This window comes from Phocoena phocoena, chromosome 11 (assembly GCF_963924675.1).
Source record: "Phocoena phocoena chromosome 11, mPhoPho1.1, whole genome shotgun sequence".
Taxonomy (NCBI): Eukaryota; Metazoa; Chordata; class Mammalia; order Artiodactyla; family Phocoenidae; genus Phocoena; species Phocoena phocoena.
The window spans coordinates 16974855-17000950 of record NC_089229.1 but is presented as its reverse complement, the minus strand read 5'-3'; the positions used below and the strand labels follow the sequence as shown (position 1 = coordinate 17000950).

The 26096-nt window shown below is 42.4% G+C and overlaps 1 protein-coding gene across 2 annotated transcripts in view; it reads right to left on the bottom strand.

Moving 5' to 3' along the window:
• APPL2 (adaptor protein, phosphotyrosine interacting with PH domain and leucine zipper 2) overlaps window positions 1–25793 on the bottom strand; it is a 52788-nt gene extending 26995 nt beyond the window's left edge. The window contains exons 1-5 of one of the 2 annotated variants that reach the window (XM_065886585.1): window positions 25525–25793; window positions 18934–19032; window positions 8353–8412; window positions 7729–7800; window positions 2970–3057 (exon numbers count right to left, since the gene is read on the bottom strand). In XM_065886585.1, coding sequence (XP_065742657.1) covers window positions 2970–3057; window positions 7729–7800; window positions 8353–8412; window positions 18934–19032; window positions 25525–25578 — 373 coding nt within the window. In that variant the 5' untranslated portion in view covers window positions 25579–25793. The remainder of the gene's footprint in view (window positions 1–2969; window positions 3058–7728; window positions 7801–8352; window positions 8413–18933; window positions 19033–25524) is intronic. The other variant, XM_065886584.1, reaches the window with a different exon arrangement.
• Window positions 25794–26096: the final 303 nt, after the last annotated feature.

Sequence of the window (26096 nt, the reverse complement as noted above, 5' to 3'; positions counted from 1 at the left end):
ACTTCCTGATGGAGCAGTTTTAGAGTTTCTTCCTCATCAATTTTAAATAGCTTCCTAAATAACTCTTGTATTCTCTTCATTCAGATTATGTACTTATATTGGTGGGTAAATGAAAAAGGCAACAAAATGTAAAATAAAACACCACTCCCACTACTGGGCATATACCGTGAGAAAACCATAATTCAAAAAGAGTCTTGGGGCTTCCCTGGTGGCACAATGGTTGGGAGTCCGCCTGCCGATGCGGGGGACGTGGGTTCGTGCCCCGGTCCGGGAGGATCCCACATGCTGTGGAGCGGCTGGGCCCGTGAGCCATGGCCGCTGAGCCTGTGCTCTGCAACGGGAGGGGCCACAGTGGTGAGAGGCCCACGTACAGCAAAAAAAAAACCCCAAAAAACCCAAAAAGAGTCATGTACCACATGTTCACTGCAGCTCTATTTACAATAGCCAGGACATGGAAGCAACCTAAGTGTCCATCGACAGATGAATGGATAAAGAAGATGTGGTACATAAATACAATGGAATATTATTCAGCCATAAAAAGAAACGAAATTGAGTTATTTGTAGTGAGTCTGTCATACAGAGTGAAGTTAAGTCAGAAAGAGAAAAACAAATACTGTATGCTAACACATAGATATGGAATCTTAAAAAAAAAAATGGTTCTGATGAACCTAGGGGCAGGCCAGGAATAGAGATGCAGACATAGAGAATGGACTTGAGGACACGGGGAGGGGGAAGGGTAAGCTGGGATGAAGTGAGAGAGTAGCACTGACATATATACACTACCAAATGTAAAATCGATAGCTAGTGGGAAGCAGCTGCATAACACAGGGAGATCAGTTTGGTGCTTTGTGACCATCTAGAGGGGTGGGATAGGGAGGGTGGGAGGGAGACGCAAGAGGGAGGAGATATGGGGATATATGTATATATACAGCTGATTCACTTTGTTATAAAGCAGAAACTAACACACCATTGTAAAGTAATTATACTCCAATAAAGATGTTAAAAAACAAAAGCAAAACAAAAAAAAAACACCACTAAGCAGAGGGGATGCCAGATTCTAATTTGGTTCTGATTCTGACTCAGGTATGAACCAAACCAGATACTTAAAATTTCTGTCTTGGTGTCAGCAGAAAAGTATACCTTGATTAACTTTTTTCATAGATACTAAGAGCTTCTCATTTTACTACTACTAGACAGTTTTATTTTCTTAAAAAAAAAACATCATCCTGGGTAAATATTACTGATACTACTAATCCACAAGTTGAGCCCTTTTGGACTAACAAAGGCCACATCTCATCAACACTACTGGGCATTCTCAATCCTAGGTTCCTATAAACAAACCTGAAAGACATCAATCTGACAATACAAGTCTTAGGGGGTAATTATTTTGTTTCTAAAAGACTTGGAGTTTGTTTTTTAAATGATATCCCCACACATTTCTAATGTTTTCATTTAGAGAAAATCTTTTTTAAAAATGCACTCAATGAGGCTTTCAGTTACTACTGGATAATCAGCACATGACCACATTTAAGTTTGGCTTTTACATGCGATTACAGATGAGCAACACTAAAAAACACTAAAAACCCTGCTCAGTCAAGGTTTCTCTTTATACAAGCTGACATTATTTATTATTTTTTATTTATCAAGTGTTAGTGCTATCACTCTGCCCTTGGGTAGAGTTTATGCCAGTTCTGCTATTTCCCCCATAGGCTTCAGATGACATGATCACAGGGGATCTCAAAGTGAGGGGAAAAAAAGCTTCATATTTAAGATTTGGCCTTCCATTTACTGCATCTTTTCTGCCTAAAAAGAAAGTTTTAAACTTCCTGTTTTTAAACAGGAAGTACTATACTGAACAACAGATATTTCAGCACTCAGGTTTAGACTTTTTTGGTCTGCAATGTTTTATAATCGGTGTTCTAGAAAATACAATTCTTTATTCTCTGTGCAATGAATATTTTCAATGAAATAAGAAAGGACAAAAGGACTAGAAAAGCTGCATTCCCTTTTGTAATATCAACTAAGTTTTTTCAAGTTTATTTATTTATTTATATATTTTTTTGCAGTACGCGGGCCTCTCACTGTTGTGGCCTCTCCCATTGCGGAGCATAGGCTCCGGATGCGCAGGTTCAGCGGCCATGGCTCACGGGCCCAGCCGCCCCGCGGCATGTGGGATCTTCCCGGACCAGGGCACGAACCCGTGTCCCCTGCATCGGCAGGTGGACTCTCAACCACTGCGCCACCAGGGAAGCCCTTATTTATTCTTTATATTTAGTTTTTGACTACCTTGATTTCAAATGATATAAAATTATTCTAAAGTTTTACTTTAGTTGAAGAATCAAAATTAATCCAGAAGATCAACTAGGCTCTCTGAACTAGTCACAGATACTCCCACTCACTAAAATGGAGCTCCATCAGAACAGGGACCCTATCTACCTTGTTCACAGCTGTACCCCCAGAGTCTAGCACAGATAAAGCATGGTCCCCACTCTGTCCTTTCTTCTCCAAGCCTCCCACTTTACATTCCAAAGTGTTCATGGCTCCTCAAGAACAGCATGCCTTTACAAATGTCCCCTAACCTGTAATATAAGCCTGCCGTCTTTGTCTACTTGGTAAACATTTATTTATCAAAACCCAGCTCAGAGATCTTCCTCTTCTCTGGGAAGCCTTCCCTGGCACCTCATCCTCAAAGGGTAATCACGCCTTTCTGTGTGCCATTTCTATTCCTTGTACATCTCTGTCCTGCTGCCCTCATCACATAATATTACAATTGTCTGCTTCCAAGTCTGTTTTCTTATTGGCCTGTGACTTCCTTTAGGTGAGCCAAGAACATAGCGAAGATTTAATAAAAGCTGAAAAAGAGGGCATTTCTCAATGATCCACACAGTTAAAGAAATAACTGCAGTAAAAATTACTATTAAATGAATTAATATTCTTACAGTATATGGCACTGAACTCAGATACTTTACCTGTAAGATCCTTTTCTCGAAACTGTATAATCGGTAGAACCATTGTGTCTGCCAGCTGTTTAGCCAGCTCTGTATGGAGAACATTAAGCTGAAAGAAAGAGAAATCTACTGAAGAAAATTATACCCACTATTACTGACACTGTCTTATTTCACTGAGGGATCACACTGAACACATCCATGTGGTTAAAGAGCTCAGTTACACTTCCTTAGCAAATAAATACCCTGCATAAACCAGTAAATGACATAAGCTAAGAGGTATTAAAAACTAAATGCAAGTTTCTAGCTGACCGGGGCATCAGTTAAGTTTGCTAAGAGTCTCCGAGCCCACAGTTATTGTTTGTTGACTGTGCAAGATGTGGCTCTGTGTTCTTGATGTGAGCCACACCCACCTAGACAGGGAGAAAGCTCTGATGTGCTGGCAGCACCGGTCAGCACTTTGCCGGGCCTCTGTGTGCTCTCACTCTCAGAGGGGGCTTAAGTCACCCCTGAAAGACAGGCCTGCTGGGAACCTACTAACCCTGCAACTACAGACACTGGGGGCCCGGGAATTGCCGTGGAGAAAGAATGTTCCCCGCAGAAATAACTCAGCCAGATTTCAGACCTTTCTAAGCACAAGAAAGCTGTATTCAAATGTGCTCCTCCTCACTAGATAATTTTAACAGCCCTTGATTCCTTCTCCCCTTCTACCTAAAGGCCTTAACTAAATCCTGTCTTTGTAAATCGTCTAGGAGAAATAAAAATGATCACGATCAGCACTACCACTTTTGAGCTCTTTCTGTGCTTTATACCACTTAGTTCCCACCTACTCTGTTAGATGGGTGTTATTTATTATCCTCATTTTTACAGGAGGGCAAATAGATCTCCAAATCCAGAGAGCAACTAAGTGACACACCTGGGATTTTAATCCTGGGCTACTGGGATCCAAAATCTATGCTCTTTCCAACACACTGTGTGGGATACAGAGTTTGTCTTTCATGCTCACACAGCTACCACAACTTTAAACACGTGGTAGGCCCAGACTTCCGGATATTGTGAGGGTGCTCTGGGACTCCTGCTGGGTATATAAGGGGAGGTCACCCAGCAGTCATCTTGTGGAGTAAACATGTGGCAAAGTTTTCTTTCAGCAGTGATAGCAGTCACGTGTCCGAATCCCCCTTCTGCACACGGATCTCCCCACAACAGATCTGGTCCTTCAGGGTTGTGCTTGCAGAGGCTGCTCTGACAAGCTTAAAGACTGGCTTCAGGTCAACCATCTGTCGGGCCAGGGAGTGACAGGCCAAGAAGTCAATGTTCTCCCTATCTTTCAATCAAGCCAAAGAATGGCAGCTTTTTCTGAGGGGAACACATGAAGACAGCCATGCCAAAACATGCATTAGGATATAATGTGTTAACTACTTTTCCTGAATAGCTTCAATAAGAAATGTACTGTTTTTTGTTTTTGTTTTTTTACTAAACAGTTAATTAGATGAATTGGCTCTGCGCCGAATGCTCTGATATAATTATTTAATTTAACCTTTATAACAGCCTAATTAAGTGGGCTGTCCTGCTACTGCCATTTACGGATGAAAAAAAACAAAACTCAGAGAGGTTAAATGGTTTTCTTTCCAGTGGTTATGCACTTCAAGAATGGCAAACTTCCTAGCTACTCTACTACTGCTTCTTAAGGATCAAGTGGTCTGTGTCACCAACTTTTTGCCTTGGGGCTTTGAGAGGTAAGGGATAGTCACTTCCAAACACAGCACCTTTGCTGAGGAGAGTGCGAAGAGCACAGACCACCTCTTGGCACTTCAGTATCGTCACACGGAAAATGGGCATAACAGCATCTTCCTTGCATGGCTCTTTTGATGATAAAACAAACCATGAATAGGCAACACTCAGAGCAGAGGGCCTGACACATAGTGGGCAATGAAATCCATAATGCCAAAGATTTCCTGTCTCAGATGCACTAAAAGGAAGTAATCTAGAAACCTTGCTTTTGGTACAATCACCAAGGATAAAAAATCTCTGTATGCCTAGGACATCGAATACCGGAATTCAATGTATTCTATTAAATATAAGCAACACAAATCTCTACTTTTAGTTGGATTTTTCAATTTCTGAGTCAAGTTACTTCTCTTGAAAAATTTTCAACCTGATGCAGGCCCACCTTTTGAGAAAACCACCTCAAAAGCTACTACACTCTTCCCACCTGAGTTAACTGCTTTCACTGGCTTAGGTCTTGACATCAAGAGGCTTGTTTAAAAACTCACAGTGTTAAGCTTCCAGGAGGCCATGACACTGCCTTTAAATCACAATTCTAGGCTTCCATCCTTCTGCAATGAGTCACTCCCCACTAAAGGAACTATTCTAATTGTTAGAGAAACGCAAATCACAACTACAATGAGGTATCACCTCACACCAGTCAGAATGGCCATCATTAAAAAGTCTACAAACACTAAATGCTGGAGAGAGTGTGGAGAAAAGGGAACCCTCCTACGCTATTGGTGGGAACGTAAATTGGTGCAGCCACTATGGAGAACAGTATGGAGGTTCCTTAAAAAACTTAAAAACAGAGTTACCATATGACCTAGCAATCCCAATCCTGGGCATATATCCATAGAAAACTCTAATTCGAAAAGATACATGCACCCCAATGTTCACAGCAGCACTATTTACATGGCCAAGACACGGAGGCAACCTAAGTGTCCATTGACAGATGAATGGATAAAGATGTGGTGTGTATACACACACACACACACACACACACACACACACACACACACACACACACACAAAATGGACTACTACTCAGCCATAAAAAAGAATGAAATAATGACATCTGCAGCAACATGGATGGACCTGGAGATTATCATATTAAGTGAAGTTAAGTCAGAGAGAGAAAGACAAATATCATATGATATTACTTATACATGGAATCTAAAACATGATACAAATGAACTTATTAACAAAACAGAAACAGACTCACAGACATAGAAAGCAAACTTACAGTTTCCAAAGGGGAAGAGGGGAGGAATAAATTAGGAGTTTGGGATTAGCAGACACAGCCTACTATATATAAAGTAGATAAACAACATGGTCCTACTGTATAGCACAGGGAGCTATATTCAATATCGTGTACTAAACTATAACAGAAAAGAATATGAAAAAAAGATACATATATCTGAATCACTTTGCTGTACACCAGAAACTAACATTGTAAATCAACTATATTTCAATAAAAAATTAATTCAAAAAAAAGAATCATCATTCCCACCCATGAAAATACAGTTCTGAGTAAATATCTTAAAGTAGAAATCCCGGTTTAGGGTTTTGACAACTAATCACATCTCCTGAGCAAATCTCCTCTAGTCAAGAAAACACATAACTTCAGTGGGTGTAGACTACTGCTTCTCCCCCTGGGTTATTCATTCACTGTTAATTAAGAAAAATTCTTCTCCCCACCTTCAAAAAAATTTACTTTCTGCTCCTCTCTAATTCCATTCTCCATTCATCCTCCTCCTCTTCTGGAATAGATATGCATCCATATTATCACACACTTCAAAGAGCCACAGCAGTGGGACAGAGGACAAAGTTCACAAGGAAGTGGACAGTTTGTATCTATATCCCCGGTGCCTAGAATTGCATCTGCTAAATAGTAGGTGGTCAGTAAATGTTTGTTGAATGAATAATGCCTCGGTGAACTGATCTGTTGAATGAATGAACAGGCAACTTGTACAATTTCATATGAACGTTAGTTTCTCATTTTATGAACTGAAGATAGCGTTACGTTCATATCAATGATTGCACAGTGAAATGGCATCTGTACATTGCCTTTTTTGCTTCTTCTCTATGGTGATATTCTACTGTAGGTACTACACACTCCTTGGAAGGTGAAACGGTTCATACCTACCTAATTTGGCAGAGGGTTCTGCCCAACACCAGTAGCATCTGAGCTCGTGTTTTTTACAATTACGATTTATGTACTTTTTCTATAACAATACCTGCTTTTCACAAATATTCCAAATGTATTATACAATACAGTTACAAAAACAGTTGTAAGAAATCTCTCTTTAGTGGGTTCAATCGCACTCCCCCCAAAGATATGTTTATACCAAACACCATGTGGAATATTTGGGAAAAGGGTCTTTGCAGATTCAATAAAGGATCTCAAAAAAAGACCATCCTAGGTTATCCTGGTGGGCCCTAAATCCACTGACAAGAGCTCTTATAAGAAGAAAAGACACAGACAGAAGAGAAAAAACACGAGGGTGGCGTGGGGAGAGAAGGCCATGTGAAGTCAGAGGCAGAGATTGGAGTTATGCTACCACAAGCCAAGGAACACCCAGTCACCAGATGTTGGAAGAAGCAAAGAAGGATTCTCCCCTAGATACTTTGGAGGGAACGTGGCACTGCCAACAACTTGATTTCATACTTCAGGCCTCCAGAACTGTGAGAGAATAAACTTCTATTGTTTTAGGCCACCTACTTGTAATTTTATTACAGCAGCCCTGAGAAACTAATTCTCCCTCCTTAGGAAACTGAATTCTTAGAAGTCTTTCTTTCAGTCTATTGTTCATATATATACCAAAGCCTTAGCCCTCAAACCAGAAACAAATGGAACGGCATACAACCTCTTTTATGAAATGAACCTTGGAAGATAAGGTTGAGATACCTTCTCAGATATTTAAGTAGATATCTAAAAATAAAAAGTGGGCCAAAATAAAGATGAAAGAAAGTTCAAAAAAGAATCAAATAAAATTTTGCCATGTGGCTATCTTACCTCATCCACCACTTTGGAAAAATAGTGGAGTGTAGAAATTACTTCTTCATCGCCTTTGCCAAGAGCAAAATTCTACCACCAAAGAAGAAAAGCAGCAGGTGTTAACTGAATGCTAGGGAATTCAGCACCATAGCGTTACCCCACAGTACCCTGCCCTCCACCTCGACTTCCTCTCTTCTCCCAAGAGCACATCACGTCAGAGCGTCTGACCGCGGAGAACTAGAGCTCTCCCCTTGTTCTGCCCCAGCCACGCAGTCAACAAGCCTTCCCAGGCTACTCCTTTGTCGGTCAGCACCCTTCTGTTGAGATATAACGGTATCTTTCAGTTTGTTTCCCGGAATTCTTAGTGTTGATTCACTTGTAGTCCCTCGGAAAATACGAACCCTCGGGGCAGTTGATTACTTCTGTAGGCTAATAAGAATACATCATAAAGACTTCGGGATAATCATCAGAATTTATCAGTGGATAGGAAAAGGCAAGACAAAAGAAAAAATGGAAATTGCCTATGGAGAAAAAGAAAGGAAGGAAGGAAGGTCTCTAAAGGATGCCTCTAGAGAATTCCTTTATAAGAACTCCGCTTGAGTCCTAAGCACAGCATTATATGCCACATATATATCAAGTTACCTGTTTTTCATATGCCAGCAGTTGCTTAGAAAGCTGTTGAGTAGCCAGGCACATTTCATTCTGTAGGAGAAGAGCAAAACAAGTAAGGTTTGTCCAGTGCATACACAGTCACTGAAAAATGCCACCTCAGAGACTCACTTAAACATAATATGTATCTGTAAAGTAATAAAATATTTTGTTCAGAAATCATTTGGAAAACAAGACCAAAACAAATTAAAAGGTTAAAGCTTGCTTTTTCCTCCCCATCATTTATAAACTGACGTTCCTTCTGGTCATTCAGTCAGTAAACAAATGTAGTAAACAACTAACATGTGTCAAATCTCCAGCAAAGACGTGGTCCCTGCCCTCATGGGGTTTACTGGGGAAGCAGACACTAAAAAATAGTTACAAGCATGAGAACCACAAAGGAAATACTGCGTGCAGGAGGAGGCTCTGACTGGAGGATCTGCATGGTCCTCAAGAAGACCGTGGAAGAGGTGTTCTAAGCAGACCCCTGGAGAAAGACCAGGAGCTAGCCATGGGGATGAGCTTTCCAGAAGGAGGGACAAGCAGGTAGTAAAAGCACCCTGCCTGTCTGAAGAGCTATAAAGCAGGGCATAGCTGGAACATGGGGTGCAAGGTGGGGAAATGAGACAAGCCTGGCAACACAGGCAGGGCAAGGGCATGCGGGGCTCCGTGGCCCAGTTGCAGACTTTAAGTGCAGTGGGAATTTAAGCGACATTATGACACAGTCAGATTCTACCAAACTTACAGCACTAGGTCAGTAATGATGGATGGTAACACAGAAGCACAGCTACAATGCCTGGGAAGGCCCTTTCTGTGCTGTTTTTCACTGGCCAATACTGTCCACTTTCTTCTTCTCATATTTATCCCTCTGATCTCCGGCTACACAGCAGCTGTCGACCACTATCCTCCCATCATCAACACATCCAGCCTAGAAACCGTGTCTTACGTTTCTAAAGCTCAGTTAAGGATTCTTTTTAAGTTCAGGGTGTATTCCTAAGAGAGGGAGGGAGCTACTGGGTCTGACCTGGAGCAGATAAAGGGAGGGCACTGGCCAGCCTTGGCCTCCACTTCCTTTCTAATTCCCCTGGGTTTGCTGTTCCTTAGGGGTAAGGCCTGAACTCTGCTGGAGCTTGTTTTATTTTTCATGGGCCTCCTTTGCAAGACCCATCAGAGCCTAATCCTATGTTTTTTGGGCCTTCTTTGCAGATAACTGGTCAACCTGTTCCCTGACTTCCTTCATCTGCCCCAAGAAACAGCCATCAGTAGACCCTGAAATGTGGCGCTCTCTCTTCTCCCCCAGAATAAAGTCAGGCAAACATAATGATAATTCCTGGCTTTGGCATCCTACTGGGGTGCCACCACTTTGAAAACTAACCAGAGCTGGCAGTCACAAAGCCAAGAGGAGGACAAACAAACAAATCCACAAGTACTACGTCCTGGATCTAGACAAGAGCATGCAACCATTACCTAGCACAGAGCAGGCACTCCACAAATGTTTGATGAATGAAGGAACAAACAAGGTTAGAAGATTCATATAAATTTCAAGTTTTTAAACAATACCTGGAATCATAGTGTGAGGGGAGAAATACTTCCTAACCCTGTAAGGCAACATCACAAATGGTGGGAAATAAAATACAGAGTGGACCGGCATAAAGCAGTCAGCCAGGAAACAGCCAGTTGACCATCTTTAGCAGTGCTGTTTTGAAGATCAGGGCGCATGGGAACAAGGGTCTTAGCCCATTCACTGAGCTGCTACCCTGCTGTATCAGAAAATCCCCATCTCCTCTTCTCTGAGTTAGCAGCAGTGCGCTTAAGATGGATTCGTTCAAGTTACCTTGGCATCTGCCTCCCCAGGCAGCCCCATGTAGACTGTGATTTGCAGACCCACAGAATCATCCTAACAATAGCAGCTAACATTTACACAGCACTTAATTCATGCCAGATACCAACTAACTGCAATCCAGGCATTACGTCATTTAATTCTGACAACCCTGTCAGGCATGTTCTAATTAGTAACTCAATTTTATAGAAGAAATGGAGGCACAGAGATGTGAGGCCACCTGCCCAAGGTCACACAGCTAGTTAGTAGCAGGGCTGGGATGTGAATTCATATCTGTCTAAAATCCACACTCTTAAACACTACTCTCTAAGATCCCAAGTCCTGCTAAGAGAAAAGACCTGAGAAGGCCATTGCCTTAGGCTAGAGTTGACAAACTTCTCCTGTAAAAGGCTAGATAGCAATTATTTTTGGCTTATGGGATATACAGTCTCTGTCACAACACAAGAGCAGCCATAAATAATTCATGAACAAATGAGTATGGTTTCGTTCCAATAAAACTTTATTTACAAAAATAAGAGGCCAGTCCAAGGGCTGTAAAGTACTGATCCTGCTTTAGACAGTAACTGTCTCAAAAACTCTGCCACAGCTCCCTCAGGAGGCTCTCCATGAAGCTACAATCCTTCAAATTCAAGGATTGAATTCTACTCTTCTACTCTTCTAGTTTCTACTCTTCTAGTCCATTCTTTTCTTTATTTTAGCTAAGTCTAAAATATTACTCCCCCATATCTGTATTCTTTAGAGACCGGTCAACAGATATGATAACCACCCTCCGTGCTCATAACAAGCAAGTGCCACAGGCTACTTGAATTCTTCTCTCCTTTAGAAGGTACTGGCAAGCACCCCACGTGTAGTGGACACACCTGCCAGGGAGCTGCTGGCATCCGACTGTGCCCAGGTCAATGGGGGGCACTCGTGTGCCACGCGCACAACTCCACTGAGGCCGAGGAAGAAGGGGCACTGCACACAACAGACAACTGCTTCCAAAATTCCTGTGTGCAGTGGACTCTGCTGGGTCTCCCCTAGAAATACTTTCTGCAAGTGCTATGTATTACAGAACAGCAAGATTCTGTTCTACCAGCATGATTCCACTGGGTACAAACAATACATGTACAAAATGGCCTGTCATCTGCCCTGAAAAACAAAATGAACCTCTCCTATACAGAGCACATGACATGAAAAGTCTTTTAAACTAGACCAACTTTAACCTTACTCACACTTAATCTACTGTACACAAAGGTTTTATGAAATGCTCTACCCAATACATACACACCCTGTGAGGTAAGCCTGCTTAAATCTCTTCAATAAGACTTGCAAAACTGGAACTTGCGTGAAGAGTAAATATTAGCAGTAACAATAATAAAGATAGCTGCTGACATTTACTGAGTCTTTTTTAGGACCTGACATTGCTGTTAAGCACTTTTTATATATTATTACATTTAATTCCACGAGGCACTTAGGAGGTAGGGTATATTCTTACCCTCATTTTACAAATGAGGAGAAAAAGGTTCAGAAAGGATAATACCTTTCTATAATTACACAACTAGTAACTGGCAAGGCAACGATTCAACTCAGATCTGTCAGACTCAGAATCTAAAGTCCAAGTGCTTAACCCCATACGATTCTGATCCGAAGTCCAAAACTGTATTTAATAGTACTGTACTCAGTGAGCAGGCCTCACAGGCGCTACAGATATCAGCATAAATCCCATACTCTTCTAGCTGTAGTCCAGCAAAAGTGGTGGCGTACAATGTAGATTCTAAATGGAGTTCTGCGAGTAAGAGTCCGACACCCTGGAAAAGCTCTCTGGTTACTATCTATGCTATTGGGTACCTCACAGGAAGCCTTAAGAGATGACCTGACGAAGGGTTTACTGACAGAATATCCTATGTTCATCAGAACTTCCCAAGGCTGGCGCCAAGGCAGAAAGACCAGTGGTTAACAAACCCGGAAGGAAAACTGAGCTCTGGCCAAAGGAATGTTTACCTTATGGTGGCACAGAGCGCTCGCTAACTGCAACTGTCACCTGAAACTACCCAAAGGCCTCTGGGCAGGAATGGAGAGGCCAGGAGCAGGGGCAGAGGAAATCCACTAGAGTCAAAGTCACAGTGTAGGCACTGCTTTGATCTAGGCTAAACAACTGGCCAGAAATGTTACCTAAAGCCAAGTGGCTGAGAGTCTGATTCATCACAGCACTACCCCAAAGCTGGGGTCAGGGGGTCGCACTGGATCAGGAGCCCCCTGGGCGGGGGGGGAGCTGCGCACAGAGGGAGTGGCGAGGAACGTAGCAAGGACAGAGGCTGGAGAGCTGTGTTTGGGGCAGGCCATGTGGGGATGCTTGCTGAGGACTCTGACATTCTGCCAGCACCAGGGAAGCCCCAAGGAACTTTGGCAGGAGAAAGACAAGGTCAAATGTGAGCAGAAGAAAAATCATGAATGGCTGTGGTGGAAAAAGAGGATGACATGAGGGTCAGGAGACCACCTGAAGTCGAGTGAGAGAGAAAGAAGGCTGAGCCCGAGCCAGAAAGTAGCAGAGATATGCCTGGTATCGCTGAGGCAAAAACAACAGGCTAGAGTGAATGAGGAAGGAGGGGGAGTCCAAGACGAACGGACCCTAGACTGGATGACCCATGATGGCAGTGCACCGAGCTAAGGTGCTGACAAGGGGACACAGATCTGGGAGGGACAATAAATCGCACAGAGGGGGTGTGCTGACGGTCTGGTCGAGGTGGCCCGGATGCAGTCTTTCATTTAACACCTATTTATCAAACACTGAGCGGGGCCACGGAAGGTGCTGGCCATTGGAGACAAAGACAATCTGCTCTCAGAGCTCACAGTGCACAGGGAGGAAAGAAAATCCCCCACTGTCCCTCAGTGCTCTGACCAACAAGAGTGCAGGGCATCTGGGCACACGGGTGAAGGGTGCTTTCGTCCAAAGGGAGAAAAGGAAGAAAAAAAAGGGGACAGACACCTTGGACCTGAGATCAGTCTTAAAAGCCATTTGCTGGGAAGGCCATTTGCCAGGGCAAGGGGTCCATGTGGAGTCCTGGAAGCAGGAAGGGCATAGCAAAGTCTCGAGATGTGCAGAGGGCCTGGCACATTCTGGAACAGCCAAAGATGAAGCTAGAGGAGTAGGCTGAAACTCAGCTCATGAAGAGCTTTGCGTGCCTTGATGAGGAGTTTTTACCTCTGCCTGTGGTTACAGGGAGCCACAGAAGCAGGTGAAGACAGGGAGGGAAGGGAGGTTTGCATGTGGTAGCTCGAGAGTAAAGGATGGATTGAAGGGGAAAACAAGCCCCTGACGACAGGAAGACTGCTTAGGACGGTGCTGCAATAGCCCAGGTAAGAGCTGAAAACTCACTCTCCACAGTGACAATAGGCAAAAGTCGTTTGGAATAAGGACCTAGAGACGAGGGCTAGAAATAGATTCTGAATGGCCAGGCTTTGCTGAAGAAGTGACCTTGCCCAGGAAACGAGTAGAGACTAACCAGAGAAGGACTCCTGTGGAATTTTGGAGAACACCAAGACTTAAGGGGCAGGCAGCATAAGGGCGCCAGAAAAGGAGAACAATCAAGAATGGTGGGTAGAGACTCGGGACAGACACTGTCACAGGAACCAAAGAAGGACAGTTTCGAGGGGGGCAATGTTAACAGCATCGGGTGCTACCTGGGATGGAGGGTGGAGAGAGGCTATGAACCAGGCATTACGCCGCCTGTGCTGCCAGTGGGGGATCGAGCCCAGACTGAGGTGCCTGAGGAGCAAACATCAACTACGCAGTGGGGAAGTGAGGAATGTACAGACTGCTCCTTCAGGAAGGTCAAGATCAGAGGACCAAGCTTCTATTTAACCCAAGTAGCAGTCCCAGGGTACAGTGCTATCATAACTACTATTATTCTAAGGCTTAGAAGGTGGTTATGTTAACAGTGAGCACTTCGTGCCAGGGACTGATCTTATACTTTACAGGTATTATTAGTTCTAATAACAACCTATGAGGTGGGTATTATTATGGCCTCTGTTTAACCAACAAGGAAACTCAGGCAATCACGTGACTTGCCCAAGGTCACACAGCAAGTGGCCAAGTCGAGACTGGAACTCAGATCTGATGCATCTAAGGTCACATACTTAACCTCATACCTAATGAATGAGCCTGGCCCAGAATAATCTTCCATACTAATCTGAAAGCCTTCAATGCCAGAATGAGGGAAGGCTGTAGATCCCACATGCAAATCAAGTGCAAAAACTCAGGTCTTTGAAGGTGCTTCCAGAAACCACTCAGGGGCTCTCTACTCCCGAATGCCTTACGCTACACACATATTTCTCTGTCCCTGTCACAGAAACCTCAATTTGACTGTTTTTGAGAGCTATTAAAATGCACTGATTGAAACCATTATGGATAAAAACCAATTAAACAAGGGAAGTTACTCTGGGATACAAAAAGGAGCTGGCTCCCACCCATAACACACTACAAAGCTGTTAGGCTGATAAGTGTGGGTGTTCTATGGTGACAAGAAGAACCTTTGAAGACTCCCACTTCCTTAGCCTCTGCTGCCATTTCTAGAGACCAGTATGTCGAAAGAGTACAGCACAGGGGTTCAGAGTGACAGTGCAGGTTTTGGAGTCAAAGACCTGAGTTCAAATTCTGTTCCTGCCACTCATCAGCTGTGTGACCACAGGTGAGTTACATAACCTCTCTTATATAATAATACCTCTCCTTTATTGCGAAAGCTAAATGAGATTATACACAGGCGGTGCCTTGCCTAGTGTGTGGTATGTTTATGTGCCTAATAATATTTTTATTATTAAAATATACAGTTCTGATCCTGTCTGCCTCCCAAATCCTTCTCTCTCCCCTATCACAAGCTCACACTCCTGGATGCCCACTACTCTGTTTCCCAAGAGGAACATTTACTCACTTAGCTTGATATCTATATATATTATCATTTCTAAAGAAAAATATTTTCTTCTTTATAATACCAAATGTATGCATATCTTCCCTTCAAGGTATTTTACTCCTATCCCCTCCCACGGTCTCACCCCAGTTTGAAAAGATACTACTCCCAACTCCAATGTGGGCTTTTACATTTTAGGATCAGGAGTTCTGCACTCCCAAAGGTCTGGTTCAGAGCAGCTGCAGAGATGAGACTGTGTTTGTGTAGGCCTGCTTTGCTGAAAGGAAGTGAGAGTCTGAACCACGGTTCTCACTTCGAAAAATTCCATCCAAAATGTACTTAAAAAAAAAAAAATCAACAAAACAAACAAAAAATTCCATCCAGACTGAAGGCACCAACTACAGAGGCTTGTCATCTTTTGGAGGAGAAAGACAGGTTCCAGGAGGTGCCAGGTTTCACTAATACTGCTAGGAACATCATTTGACCTTCCCGTTCTCTCAATACAATGTCTGAGAGGAGAAGTAAGAAATTTACGTAAGTAAATTTCATTGTAAGACCCTAAAAAATCCATTTCGAAAAGATTTTTTAAAATTTTAACCTCATTAGGAAAGAAACAAAATCACAGTAGATATACAGAATCAAAACAAGTATACCAAATGTATTAAATGCAAAATTTGAGCAGATTTTACCGAATAAGTATACCCATGCATCTATTCAGACACTATAGAAGTTTTAAATTTAGTCAATAGTTTGAAAGATAGCAGAGCTTTCTAAGTAACCCGTCTCTTGCTGCATGAGAAGAGTGTACGGCTTCCTTCATTCAGATGACCCATGATGGAGTACTCAGTTCCCCCATGTGCAAAGGCACATCTGACAATTAGGAGACCAGATGTGACCAGTGACTGCTGTAAAATGCTGAAAACAGCTTATAGCCTATAGCTTCATTCTACTGCTTAAGCCAAATAAAATTTAAAATCTCCCCTAAACTAGCCAAAATCAGCAAAACTGTTTGTTCACAGAACTTTCCTCTAGTTTTTTTTAACTCTTCCTCTTTCTAAAACTAAGGTCCAAATACTATTCACTATATCAGAATCCAGAAACTTACCATGTGGCCTGATTTTAAGTATCTTTTATGAACATTTATCATTTATCAGCAGCATAAATCTGGTTTAAAAAATACAATAATGAAAAATAACATCTTACTAAGTGCCTCTGTTCTTAAAAATGAAATTATAAAACTCTATTAATGCAATTTAACACAACTAGGTGTAAAATATTTAAGGAAGAATGTTAAATAAAACCAGGAAAACATAACTTTGGGGGAAATAGTTGAATGAAAACATTGGTAACTCTTTTCTTTCTTTCTTTCTCTTTCTTCCCACCCTCATACATATAAACAAACTGATCAAAGAGGAGTTATAAAGTTTTCTTTTTAATTTAATTGAAAAGAAACAAAACAAAACATGTTCAAATAAACCTGAAAAACAACTGATCCTGACCCAGCCTATCCGAATGCCACTGACCACTGCTTGTATCTGTCACTGAGTTGGCAGCACTAGCCAGACGTTCTTGCTAGCTTCTGCTGCAGGAAATGCCGAGGCAGAAGGAAGGGCTTCTGCCAGTAACCCATGTGATGATCATGTGATGTGAAGTAAAAGCTGGTTACAGCCTCTTGGAATGCAAGACCCACTTAATTTTGGCAAAATGCAGTTTTCTGGCTCAAAAGAAAAAAACGCATAAAAGAGCATCTGGACATCTCCAAGTAAATGATTGTGACAGACATGGAAAGGCAGAACAGAGACTCTTGGGAGTGGTGGAGTCAGAGTCCGTAAGTCTTGGGACTCTTAAACATGAGAAAAATCATTTGATAACAATAGTCAAACTACTAAAGAGCAGGTATAAGCTCAGTAAAAAATTTTCTGTTCTCTTAAATTTTGAATAGTTAGGGAAAAATACAAAAACATGTAACAGAAATAAATAGGGCTTTTAAAAAATCGACAAAGTATGTCCCAGTTTTTAAATGTTTTACCTAAACAAACGAACAAAATCACAAATGTACATGATTCTTCTGGTCGTTAAAATTAGTTCCAATTAATCAAGTTACACTTCTATAATACAGTAGTTTGCAAATATCTATCTCCAGCCTGAACTCTGGACCTGAACTTTCAACGAGATCTCTTTCCCCACTCTTACGTCCCATGGACACCTCAAAATCAGCCTCTCAAGGAAGAATTAAGGGGAATTCCCTGGTGGTTCAGTGATTAGGACTCTGCACTTTCACTGCCAAGGGCCCAGGTTCAATCCCTGGTCAGGGAACTAAGATCCTGCAAGCCATAGTGCGACCAAAAAAAAAGAAAAGGAAAGAATTAAGATTGACGTCCCTGCCATTCCTGCCACTGCCACACACACACACACACACACACACACCCTGCTCCTCTTCCTGTATTCTCCCAACTATGCACCCTGTTATTGAAGTCAAAGACGTGGGCATCACTCTTGATTCATCCTTCACCCATCCAACCCCTTCACATAGAATCAGTCACCAATCCACTTCTTCCCAATTGCACTGCCGCTTCCCTAGCTCAGGCTACCACCCTTATGCTTAGTAGTTAATTGTTTGGGCTTTGGCTTCAGGCTGACTTGCTCTACCATGTATTAATGGGGTGGAATTGGAAAGTCATTCATCATCAGAATCCTTAAATCTCCTGACCTATAAAATGAAGATATAATAACAACACCCACCTCAGAGTTGTTAGGGAATTGAAGTGAAATGATTACATGTAAAAGCCCCTGAAACTGCACCTGGAACCTATGAAGTATTCAATAAGTCTCAACTATCATAATCCTCCTCCTTTTGGGTGCCCAGCACAATTCCTCCAGGTTAGGTGACCCTTCTCTCCTAGCACCTCTAACACTCTTTGGTAATTATTTTTGTCTGTCTCCCAACCCAGCTGTAAGCTCCTTAATGGCAAAAGCTGAGATTTTTCCCCATATAGGATATGAATGAATGATTAATAAAACCATGATAATAATAAATGATTGTATATGAATATTGGGAGCTATGTAAAATAAATGAGTATACATGATTATTGATATATTATATTATTATTATACACTGAATGTGGTATTTATTTAGAGATCGTCAATGAGAAAAAGGAACATATTAACAGATACAGGCTTAAGTCGGCAAGGAATCAATAATGAAAAGTATCGGTTGCCATAATATTTTGATGTGTAACGTAACAAATTTTATTTTTAAGTAACTCACAAGTTTTCTCTTAGAAAGTAACATACATGGGCATTTCTTGATCTTAAAAAGATCCACTTTTGCTACTCAGCAATTTATTTTCCATGGTTTTGCAAGGCAGAGATATTTGTTCCTCAAAACAAAGAAGCCACCCAACAGTTCCAGAACTGTGACTCAAGTCTTTGCAGAGGAAGCCCTTGAAAAAACATCTCTACTCGCCTGCGCTGACATCTAAGACTGACCATTTATGAGAAAGACAAAGAGCCATGCCTTAGAATACTGAACCCACTCATTCACAAGTAGAAAGAGGAGACTCAAATGTTTCCCTTTGGAGTAGAATTTTTTAAAAAATTAAAAAGCAGTTATGTGGTACCTTTCTACTGGGTCTACTAGTTACAGAAAAATTACCCTATTTCTTAACCTGTGAAAATGAACTGTCCTCAGTTTTTTGAGGTGAACAGAAGAGAAAAACAATTGTGATTTTATTTCAAAAGTTTAAATGGTGGTGTTCTGACTCAAATCTCTCAACCTCCTGAGAGAAGTTCAAGGTGGGCAGAGGGCTCCCACTCTGTTCCTCTCCAGGTGAGGGGGCAGGAGGATACCTGGGCTCCATAGACGCGTTGCATCGCCTGGAGCAGCTGGTTGGTATAATCCGTGAGAGTGCCAGCATCTTCTTCAAATACACTCAGTAAAGAGCGAGTCTGCAAGAAAAGAGGTCAATTTTATTTCTAAGTGGAGAAGTTACAATGGAGGTAAAACAAACACACGCACACAGAGATATGGGGAGGGAAGATGTCTGTTGTCTGGCTTTACTTTTTTATTGCTAATACTAATATAAGCTGATTCCTAGAGCTTTAATTCAGAACTTCTTTTCTAATCCTTTAGACTACATTGCGAGGGCAAACTGAATACAGTTTGAGTACTGGGGCCGGGGAAAGAAAGCCAATTTTTAAAGGGTTAAGAAGACTCAAGGGCTATTATCTGTCTCGACGTTAGCCTCTACCTAAGTACCAGTAAAGTCCATCCAATAAAATAAGTGTTAAAAAGGGCAGTCTCTCCCTTCAAGCCCATAAACTGAACTCAATGTCTGGCCTGTCTGTATACCTGGGGTGTGGTCACCCAGCACTGCATCATCACAGCAGTTAACCATCTGTCTGGTTTTCTGCAATCCTGGAAGTCTTGCAGGGGTGTGTCATTCTTTCCACTTAAGATACTACAGTCAGGCTCCATGTCTTTCGTCATATTCTATTCAACCAATTTTCAAACTCATGACCAGGAAATTTCATGTACCATGGGCCCACCAGTGGAAGCTCTGGGCACAAAACTCAAATAGCAACTTAAGAATGCTAGCTCAGTTCCTTTGGGAAGACTACTCAGTGCTTCGAGAGCAGCTGAGAAACGTCTTAGATGAAAGGTATTTCCTCTCATTTTCATGTGTAGTGCCTGATACGCTGAGCACTAAAGAAATATTTATATATTGGACGGTGCCTAAAGAAGTATCAAGTATAAGAGACCATATCTATTCAAGGGACTTTTGTTAATGTGTCCAGCACAGTGGGAATTTAGAATACTACATTAGTGATAATGGGATCTATATTTCAGAAAATAACCCATTAGGCATAGAATGGAGAGTAAGCTATAGAAATGTCTTTAATGAGATGATACCAAAGGCACCTTACAAAGAACAATCCATTAAGGTTCGTTATTTTCCTGCAAATGAATTTCAATTCCTTCTTTCTTTTTCTAACCTATCTCAGGTAAGAGAATAATAACTGACCCAAAAGCACCCCCAATAAACTGGAAGAGGAACCCCGACGTTTGAATCATTCTACCTTTGATTTTGTTGACAAACTCTGGTGGACTTCACAGTCATACATGCTTATCCTGGTTTTGCCCGAGGTCTTTAAGGCTAAAAATACCTGCTCTCAGACCAATGCACTCTCTTCAGTACCAATTCTTATCAACAGAAGGATCAGAGCAAACAAAACAAAAATCATGGATGTGACCCACTGGATCTCATAATCCATTAATGGATGTCAATGAGTAGGTGAAAAACATTGGTTTAGAATTCTTTATTATATCTCTTTAAAATACACTACTTGAAAAACAAAGACTGTTAAAAGACGTTTTGAGAACCTACAGTGATTGGTCTATCACTCTACATTCATTCATGTATATACTTCTGCCTTCATCCAATATTTGATGAAACGTTGTGTTGGGATCTGAGATTCAAAGGTGATCAGAACCAACTCTGTTCTCCAGGAGCTTACAGTCTACTGGGGCCTCTCAAAAGATCTGGGATCCCCTTGGGACCGTGTCAATCCTGGGTCCAAATTTAGGCTCTAACACTAATTTGCAGGGAACACTAGAGGTAATGAATTACATAAAGTGCCTACCAGTGCCTAATACACAGTGATAGCAGATGACGCTGATTATGAAGAAGATAACGAACTTTGCTTATCACATGTTGGACACTAAGGGTTTCACATGTTACGATTTCATTTCAACACTAAAGCAACACTATTATCTACACAGTTATCTGTAAATGTCATCTAATAGGAGAGAATCTTTTGATATTTGTGGTGCCAATGCTGGAGAAGTCCTTCAATGTTTGTGATGATTCTCGTTCCTTTCTTTGCTATAACAGTATATCTAAGAGAATGAAAAAGAGTGATACAACTGGATTGAGGATATTTAATTTTTTAAATACTACTGATGTCCATTTAGTTGAGTCCTATTTATTGTTTTTAATACTCTTAGAAATAAAATACATAGAATGGAAAATGAGCCACAGGATGAAAAGAGAGGGCTTGTATAAATGTCCTCCATAAAGAGAGTAGAAAGAAAACTAAAACTACCATTTACTCTGTACTTCCTATGTGTCCGACACTGTGCTGAGCACTAAATAGTACTTCATTTAATCCTTCCGACAATTTTATGAGGTAGACACCACATAATCCCATTTTAGAGATGATGAAACTGAGGCTCATCAAGGTTAAGAAACTTGCTCAACCTCCCACAGCTGGGAAGCAGCAGGGTTGCGATGTAAACCCAGGTCTGGCTGGTACCAATGGCCATGCTTTCTCCACCGCAGGAGGCTGCATCCACCACCTAGCAAAGGTGGGTCTCATCAGTGGACATGCTCTTTGGCCCACAGCCCACCATCCTGTCTGGAGGCAGGATGCTGACTGCTTGGAGCTGACTTCTCTTGGGTCATCCTACTGTCATGCTCTCACCTGTGATAACTGCCAAAACTACATCACAAGTTTTTTTTTCTTTATATTCTGAACATGTTTACCATGACATCCATTGGAACTGACAAAAACACTCCCGTCTTCCCTTTCTAACTTAACTAGGCCATGATCATCCTTGAAAAAAAATATACCCAGCTATCTCAGACACTGTTTTAATATCCACATTTATCAGCTCCGCATCTGCTTAAACTTATATTTGGAAGAACAGGAATGTTCTGAGACCTAATGAAGGAATAAGACCAAGGACCAGGCAGGTACACCAGTTGCTCGAAAGTTCCACAAAAAAATCCGAAAGACTGGTGCATATCACTGATAAAGACAATAACAGCAATCATTTATGGAGTTACTATAATATGCAGGCATGAAGATACTTTACATATGTTATTTATTCTTCATAAGAATTAAGCAACTATTTTTATTCTAATTTTACCCATGTTGAAACACAAGCGGTTGAGTTTGAGTAACCTGCAGAATCAAGATTTAAATTCCGTCCTTTTTCTACTACCCTACACTCTCAAGAGTATGCATGGACAGAAAAACGACACCAAACACCTTAGCCTTAGCTCCACATTACCCTCTATCTTAGAATAAAGAAACTGGCTGTCATCTAATAAACTAGTCCTAGACATTTTTCACTCCTAAGAATAGCATCTAGTTATATAATGGCACAATTTTAACAGCTGTGATTGTAAAAATACACACGCACACACACGTGTATATTTTATATATATTTAAATATATTTTAAATGTTTTAATATTTAACATATGTAAGTATAAATATTATACACATATATATTTTTTAAGGTAAAAACAATTAAAACTCTTGTTCCCATAGTGTGGGAGAGGGAGAGAAATGTCTCAGTAGAACCAAGCCTACCGAAAGGAAAATGTATCATAAACAAAGAGTAGAGCAGGACAAAAACCCTCCACAATGAAGACAAAACCACTAGGTAATGTTTTGAGGCATCCTGCTTGAGTTAAAAAAGGCCTGGTTTCCCAGCTGGACCGCTCACTGAATAATCTCAGAACTTAATCTTTAAATTCTCTGTGCTTCAGCTGTGCCAACTGCAAAGGAAACAAACAAATATCGTAACGAAACAGCAAGCAACAGTGCTACACTTTATCTCAAAAGTACACTACTTACAGGAAAGAGAATAAGCCCCTGGAGAGGTGTGAGCTGCAGCAGCTCAAAGCAGCATTTGTGTTCCTATCACAGCAGCATTCACACAGTACTGCAACTGCTGCTTTCCTTATCTGTCTCCCAGAACAGACTGTGAACCAGCGGAGGGAAGGCACTCTTATCTTATTTGTCATTACATTCCCAGCATCTAGCAGCACCTAGCGAGGAGCAGAGGCTCGCAAACAGCAATGGAGACAAGTAGCTTAATCCCTAAAACATTTCATCTTTCATACACCAGAGGTAACCAGAAATAATACATGTACGCACAAAGACTTGTCTTATAATACACTGTGCAGCACTGTGAACTTAAAAGGGCATGAATAGATGTGTATAAGGTCAGTCAACTGCTATTCAGCTCTTCTTGGGTCACTGAGCTCAAACATAAAAGCTTTTGTGTTCATTTAATGAATCCTGTGCAACCAGGTTACTGGAGCAACCCTCATAAATACTCTACATAAAACAAGAGGAAACAATAGATGGTTTCTTAAGATCACTTCCTTTTAGTGAAACATTTTAGGTCACTGATGACAGAAAAGCCAGGTGCTAGGTAGCTGGGCTAACTTGAACAACATAGGCAGACTGCCTGGGTTCCAATCCCGGCTCTGCCACTTGATAATGTATAATCTTGGGAGCAAGTTATTTAACTTCTCAGCTCCTTGGTAATTTTAATACAGTACCTACTTCAAAAGACTGTTGAAAGGATTAGCTAAGTTAACATATGTAAAGCACTGAGAACAGGGCCTGGCATATAAAAATGCATGTATGACACAGGTGTTTGCTATTGCTTTTATTCTTTACAGATAAAACTAAGGAGTTGGATTAGATTCCTTCCAGTTACAAGTCTATGAATCTCCTTGGCAGTAAAGCTGCATTAGGCACATACCCCATACAAGAGAGCTAAATATGTTTTGATGGTTATCAAAGACCTTCCTGGAAGTTTGCTTCCATTCAAACCTCACTGAGAACCCTCAGAGGGTGACACCCACGTCTCAAAAGCAATGACAAATTCCCTACATAGAGAGGAACATTAAATAGAAATGACAATGCCTCTTAACCTCTTCTTCCTCATGCAAGCTCAGTTATAAATCATGCAGATATGTTAGACTTGTAAGCCCCTTAAATATTATCTGCTCCGTGACCCTCATTCTGCAGATGAGAAAACCCAGCCAGTCACAGGATGAGGATGAGTGACTTGCCCAAATCAAATGATAAGTTAGTGTTAGAGCCACAATTAGGACCCAAGTGGCCTGACTCGTTTGCCAGTCCGCTGTCTCCTACCTCACTGCTGAGCACATCCTATAAACAACTCAGAACCAGTGCCTATTCACTGATGTGAGAGCCAAAAATTCCAAATGTAACTCCTCGGTAAGGGCAACATGGAGAATCAGTTAGTGCCACTTCTTTAACCTGGCTCAGCCATCACCATGTCCAGTTAGGAAAGCAATATATCTTTGCACCTCAGTTTCTCCAACTACAAAGCAAGTGGAAACCCCTGTTCAAAATGATATTAGAAATTCCACAATATTATCTCCAGATCGCACGCAACAGGTGTGAGGATGGACAAAATGACTTCTACCCAGGGTTTTGATCCCATTAAAATGCCAGAAGTTTAGAGGCTTCAGAGAGGCCTTTGAGAAGTCAATCAGACCAGCGGATAACAATTAAAAAAAAAAAAAAATCACAGCTTGCTTACACTTTCTTACTTGCCTGTGTAAGAAGATCACAAAGAAATGGGCACAAGGCAACTAAGCACACAGTCCTTTTGACTACTAATTCTGAACTGGAGAGATGCAGAGTGGGTGTAGGTAAGTCCATCAAAGGATCATCCTGGGGAGGCACAATTCACTAAGAAGAAAATGGAAAGGAAGCACAAAGGGATGAGAAACCGTGAAAGGAAAAGAGGTTACTCTTACTCTAATTTTTCAAGAGTTGAGATACTAGGGAATAAGGAGAGGTATTGAAATAACCCAAGGATGCAGAGCCTCTAGGGCAGATATGAAGCTGGGGAAATGTTAATGAAGAAGAACAAAGGTTCCCTGGGGAAAGGTGCCCTGACTCATGAAGTAACGTCATTCTGCACTCATTTACTACATTTGCACACCAGCTTTCATCTACAGAGCTCAAAGGGCTTGATTCTCATCTCGGGTGCGCTAATGAAGTTCCCCTGTGCGGCAAATAGGGCAGGTATTGTAATTTCCTCTTCACGAATGGGAAAACAGGGCCAAAGGGAGGTCTGGCACCGCTGGGGAAGAGGTCTAGGCTCTCTACATCCCACTCCGGTCCTAAATCCACCAGGTCCCATCATATCAGTAGTAGTAATAATAAGTAAGACTGACTTCTTATTTTGTACCAGACATTGCCCGCGAACAACTTGACAGGCATTTCCTTATTTAATTCTAACAACTCTAGGAGGCAGGTACAATTATTCCTATCTTACGACAAAGCTGAGGCAAAAAAAAGATTATTTCCCCGGGGCACTTGGTGGAGCCCAAGCGTAGGCCGAGCAGCCTCGGTTTCAGCCGAGTTTGGAAAGGGGTCGGGACACAAAGACTCCGGCCGCGGGGGGCTTTTCCGACGTCTCCAGCCCTTTCTGAGGGATGCCGGCTCCCGGAGCATCCCGGACTTAAGACACAGGGCCGGGCCCGCCCCCTCTTCGCCCCCGAGGGGGCCCGGCGTACTCCCAGCCTCCACCCCGGGGCTGGTAGGGCCTCCTCGGCCTCAAGCCCTCGGGCGAGGGGGACCCGGGCGGCGGGAGGTACCTGGGGGCTGTCCTGCAACGCCTCCTCTAGCAGGAGCTTGTCCACGGCGGGCATGGTGCCGCGCGGCGGGGCCGAGGGCCGGACGAAAACACGGAGGGCAGGTGACGCTGCGGCCGAGAGTGCTCGAGGCTCAGGCGACGAGGCGGACGACGTTCTGTGCCCAGGGCGGCACCGCGTGCGCCCACGCCTGGCCAGTGAGTGACCGCCGCCCGCCCGCCGGCCCTCCTCTCCGCCCAGCCCTCAGCGGAGCCGGATCAACAGGAAGTGTGGCGAGCGCCCGACCCGGACACCGGAAGTGTGGCGGCCCCGCTTTCCCCCCGCGCCCACCTCTCGCGGGAAGCCGCAGACCCCCACGGGTCCCCCAGGCGCCAAGTGAACGCCTAGGGTGTTAGGCTCAGCAGTTAAGGGGCCGAATCTTATGCCGGTCAATGCATCTAGAGCCCAGGAGGGGGAACTCAAGAGCGGAAAGATAAGGTTTTATCTACTTGTGGCTATCCAGATTTTTTGAGTCAAGGAGATAGGCGCTAACAGTTTTGCTGATTTGAAAATCTGTGAAATGCTGTGTGAAAATC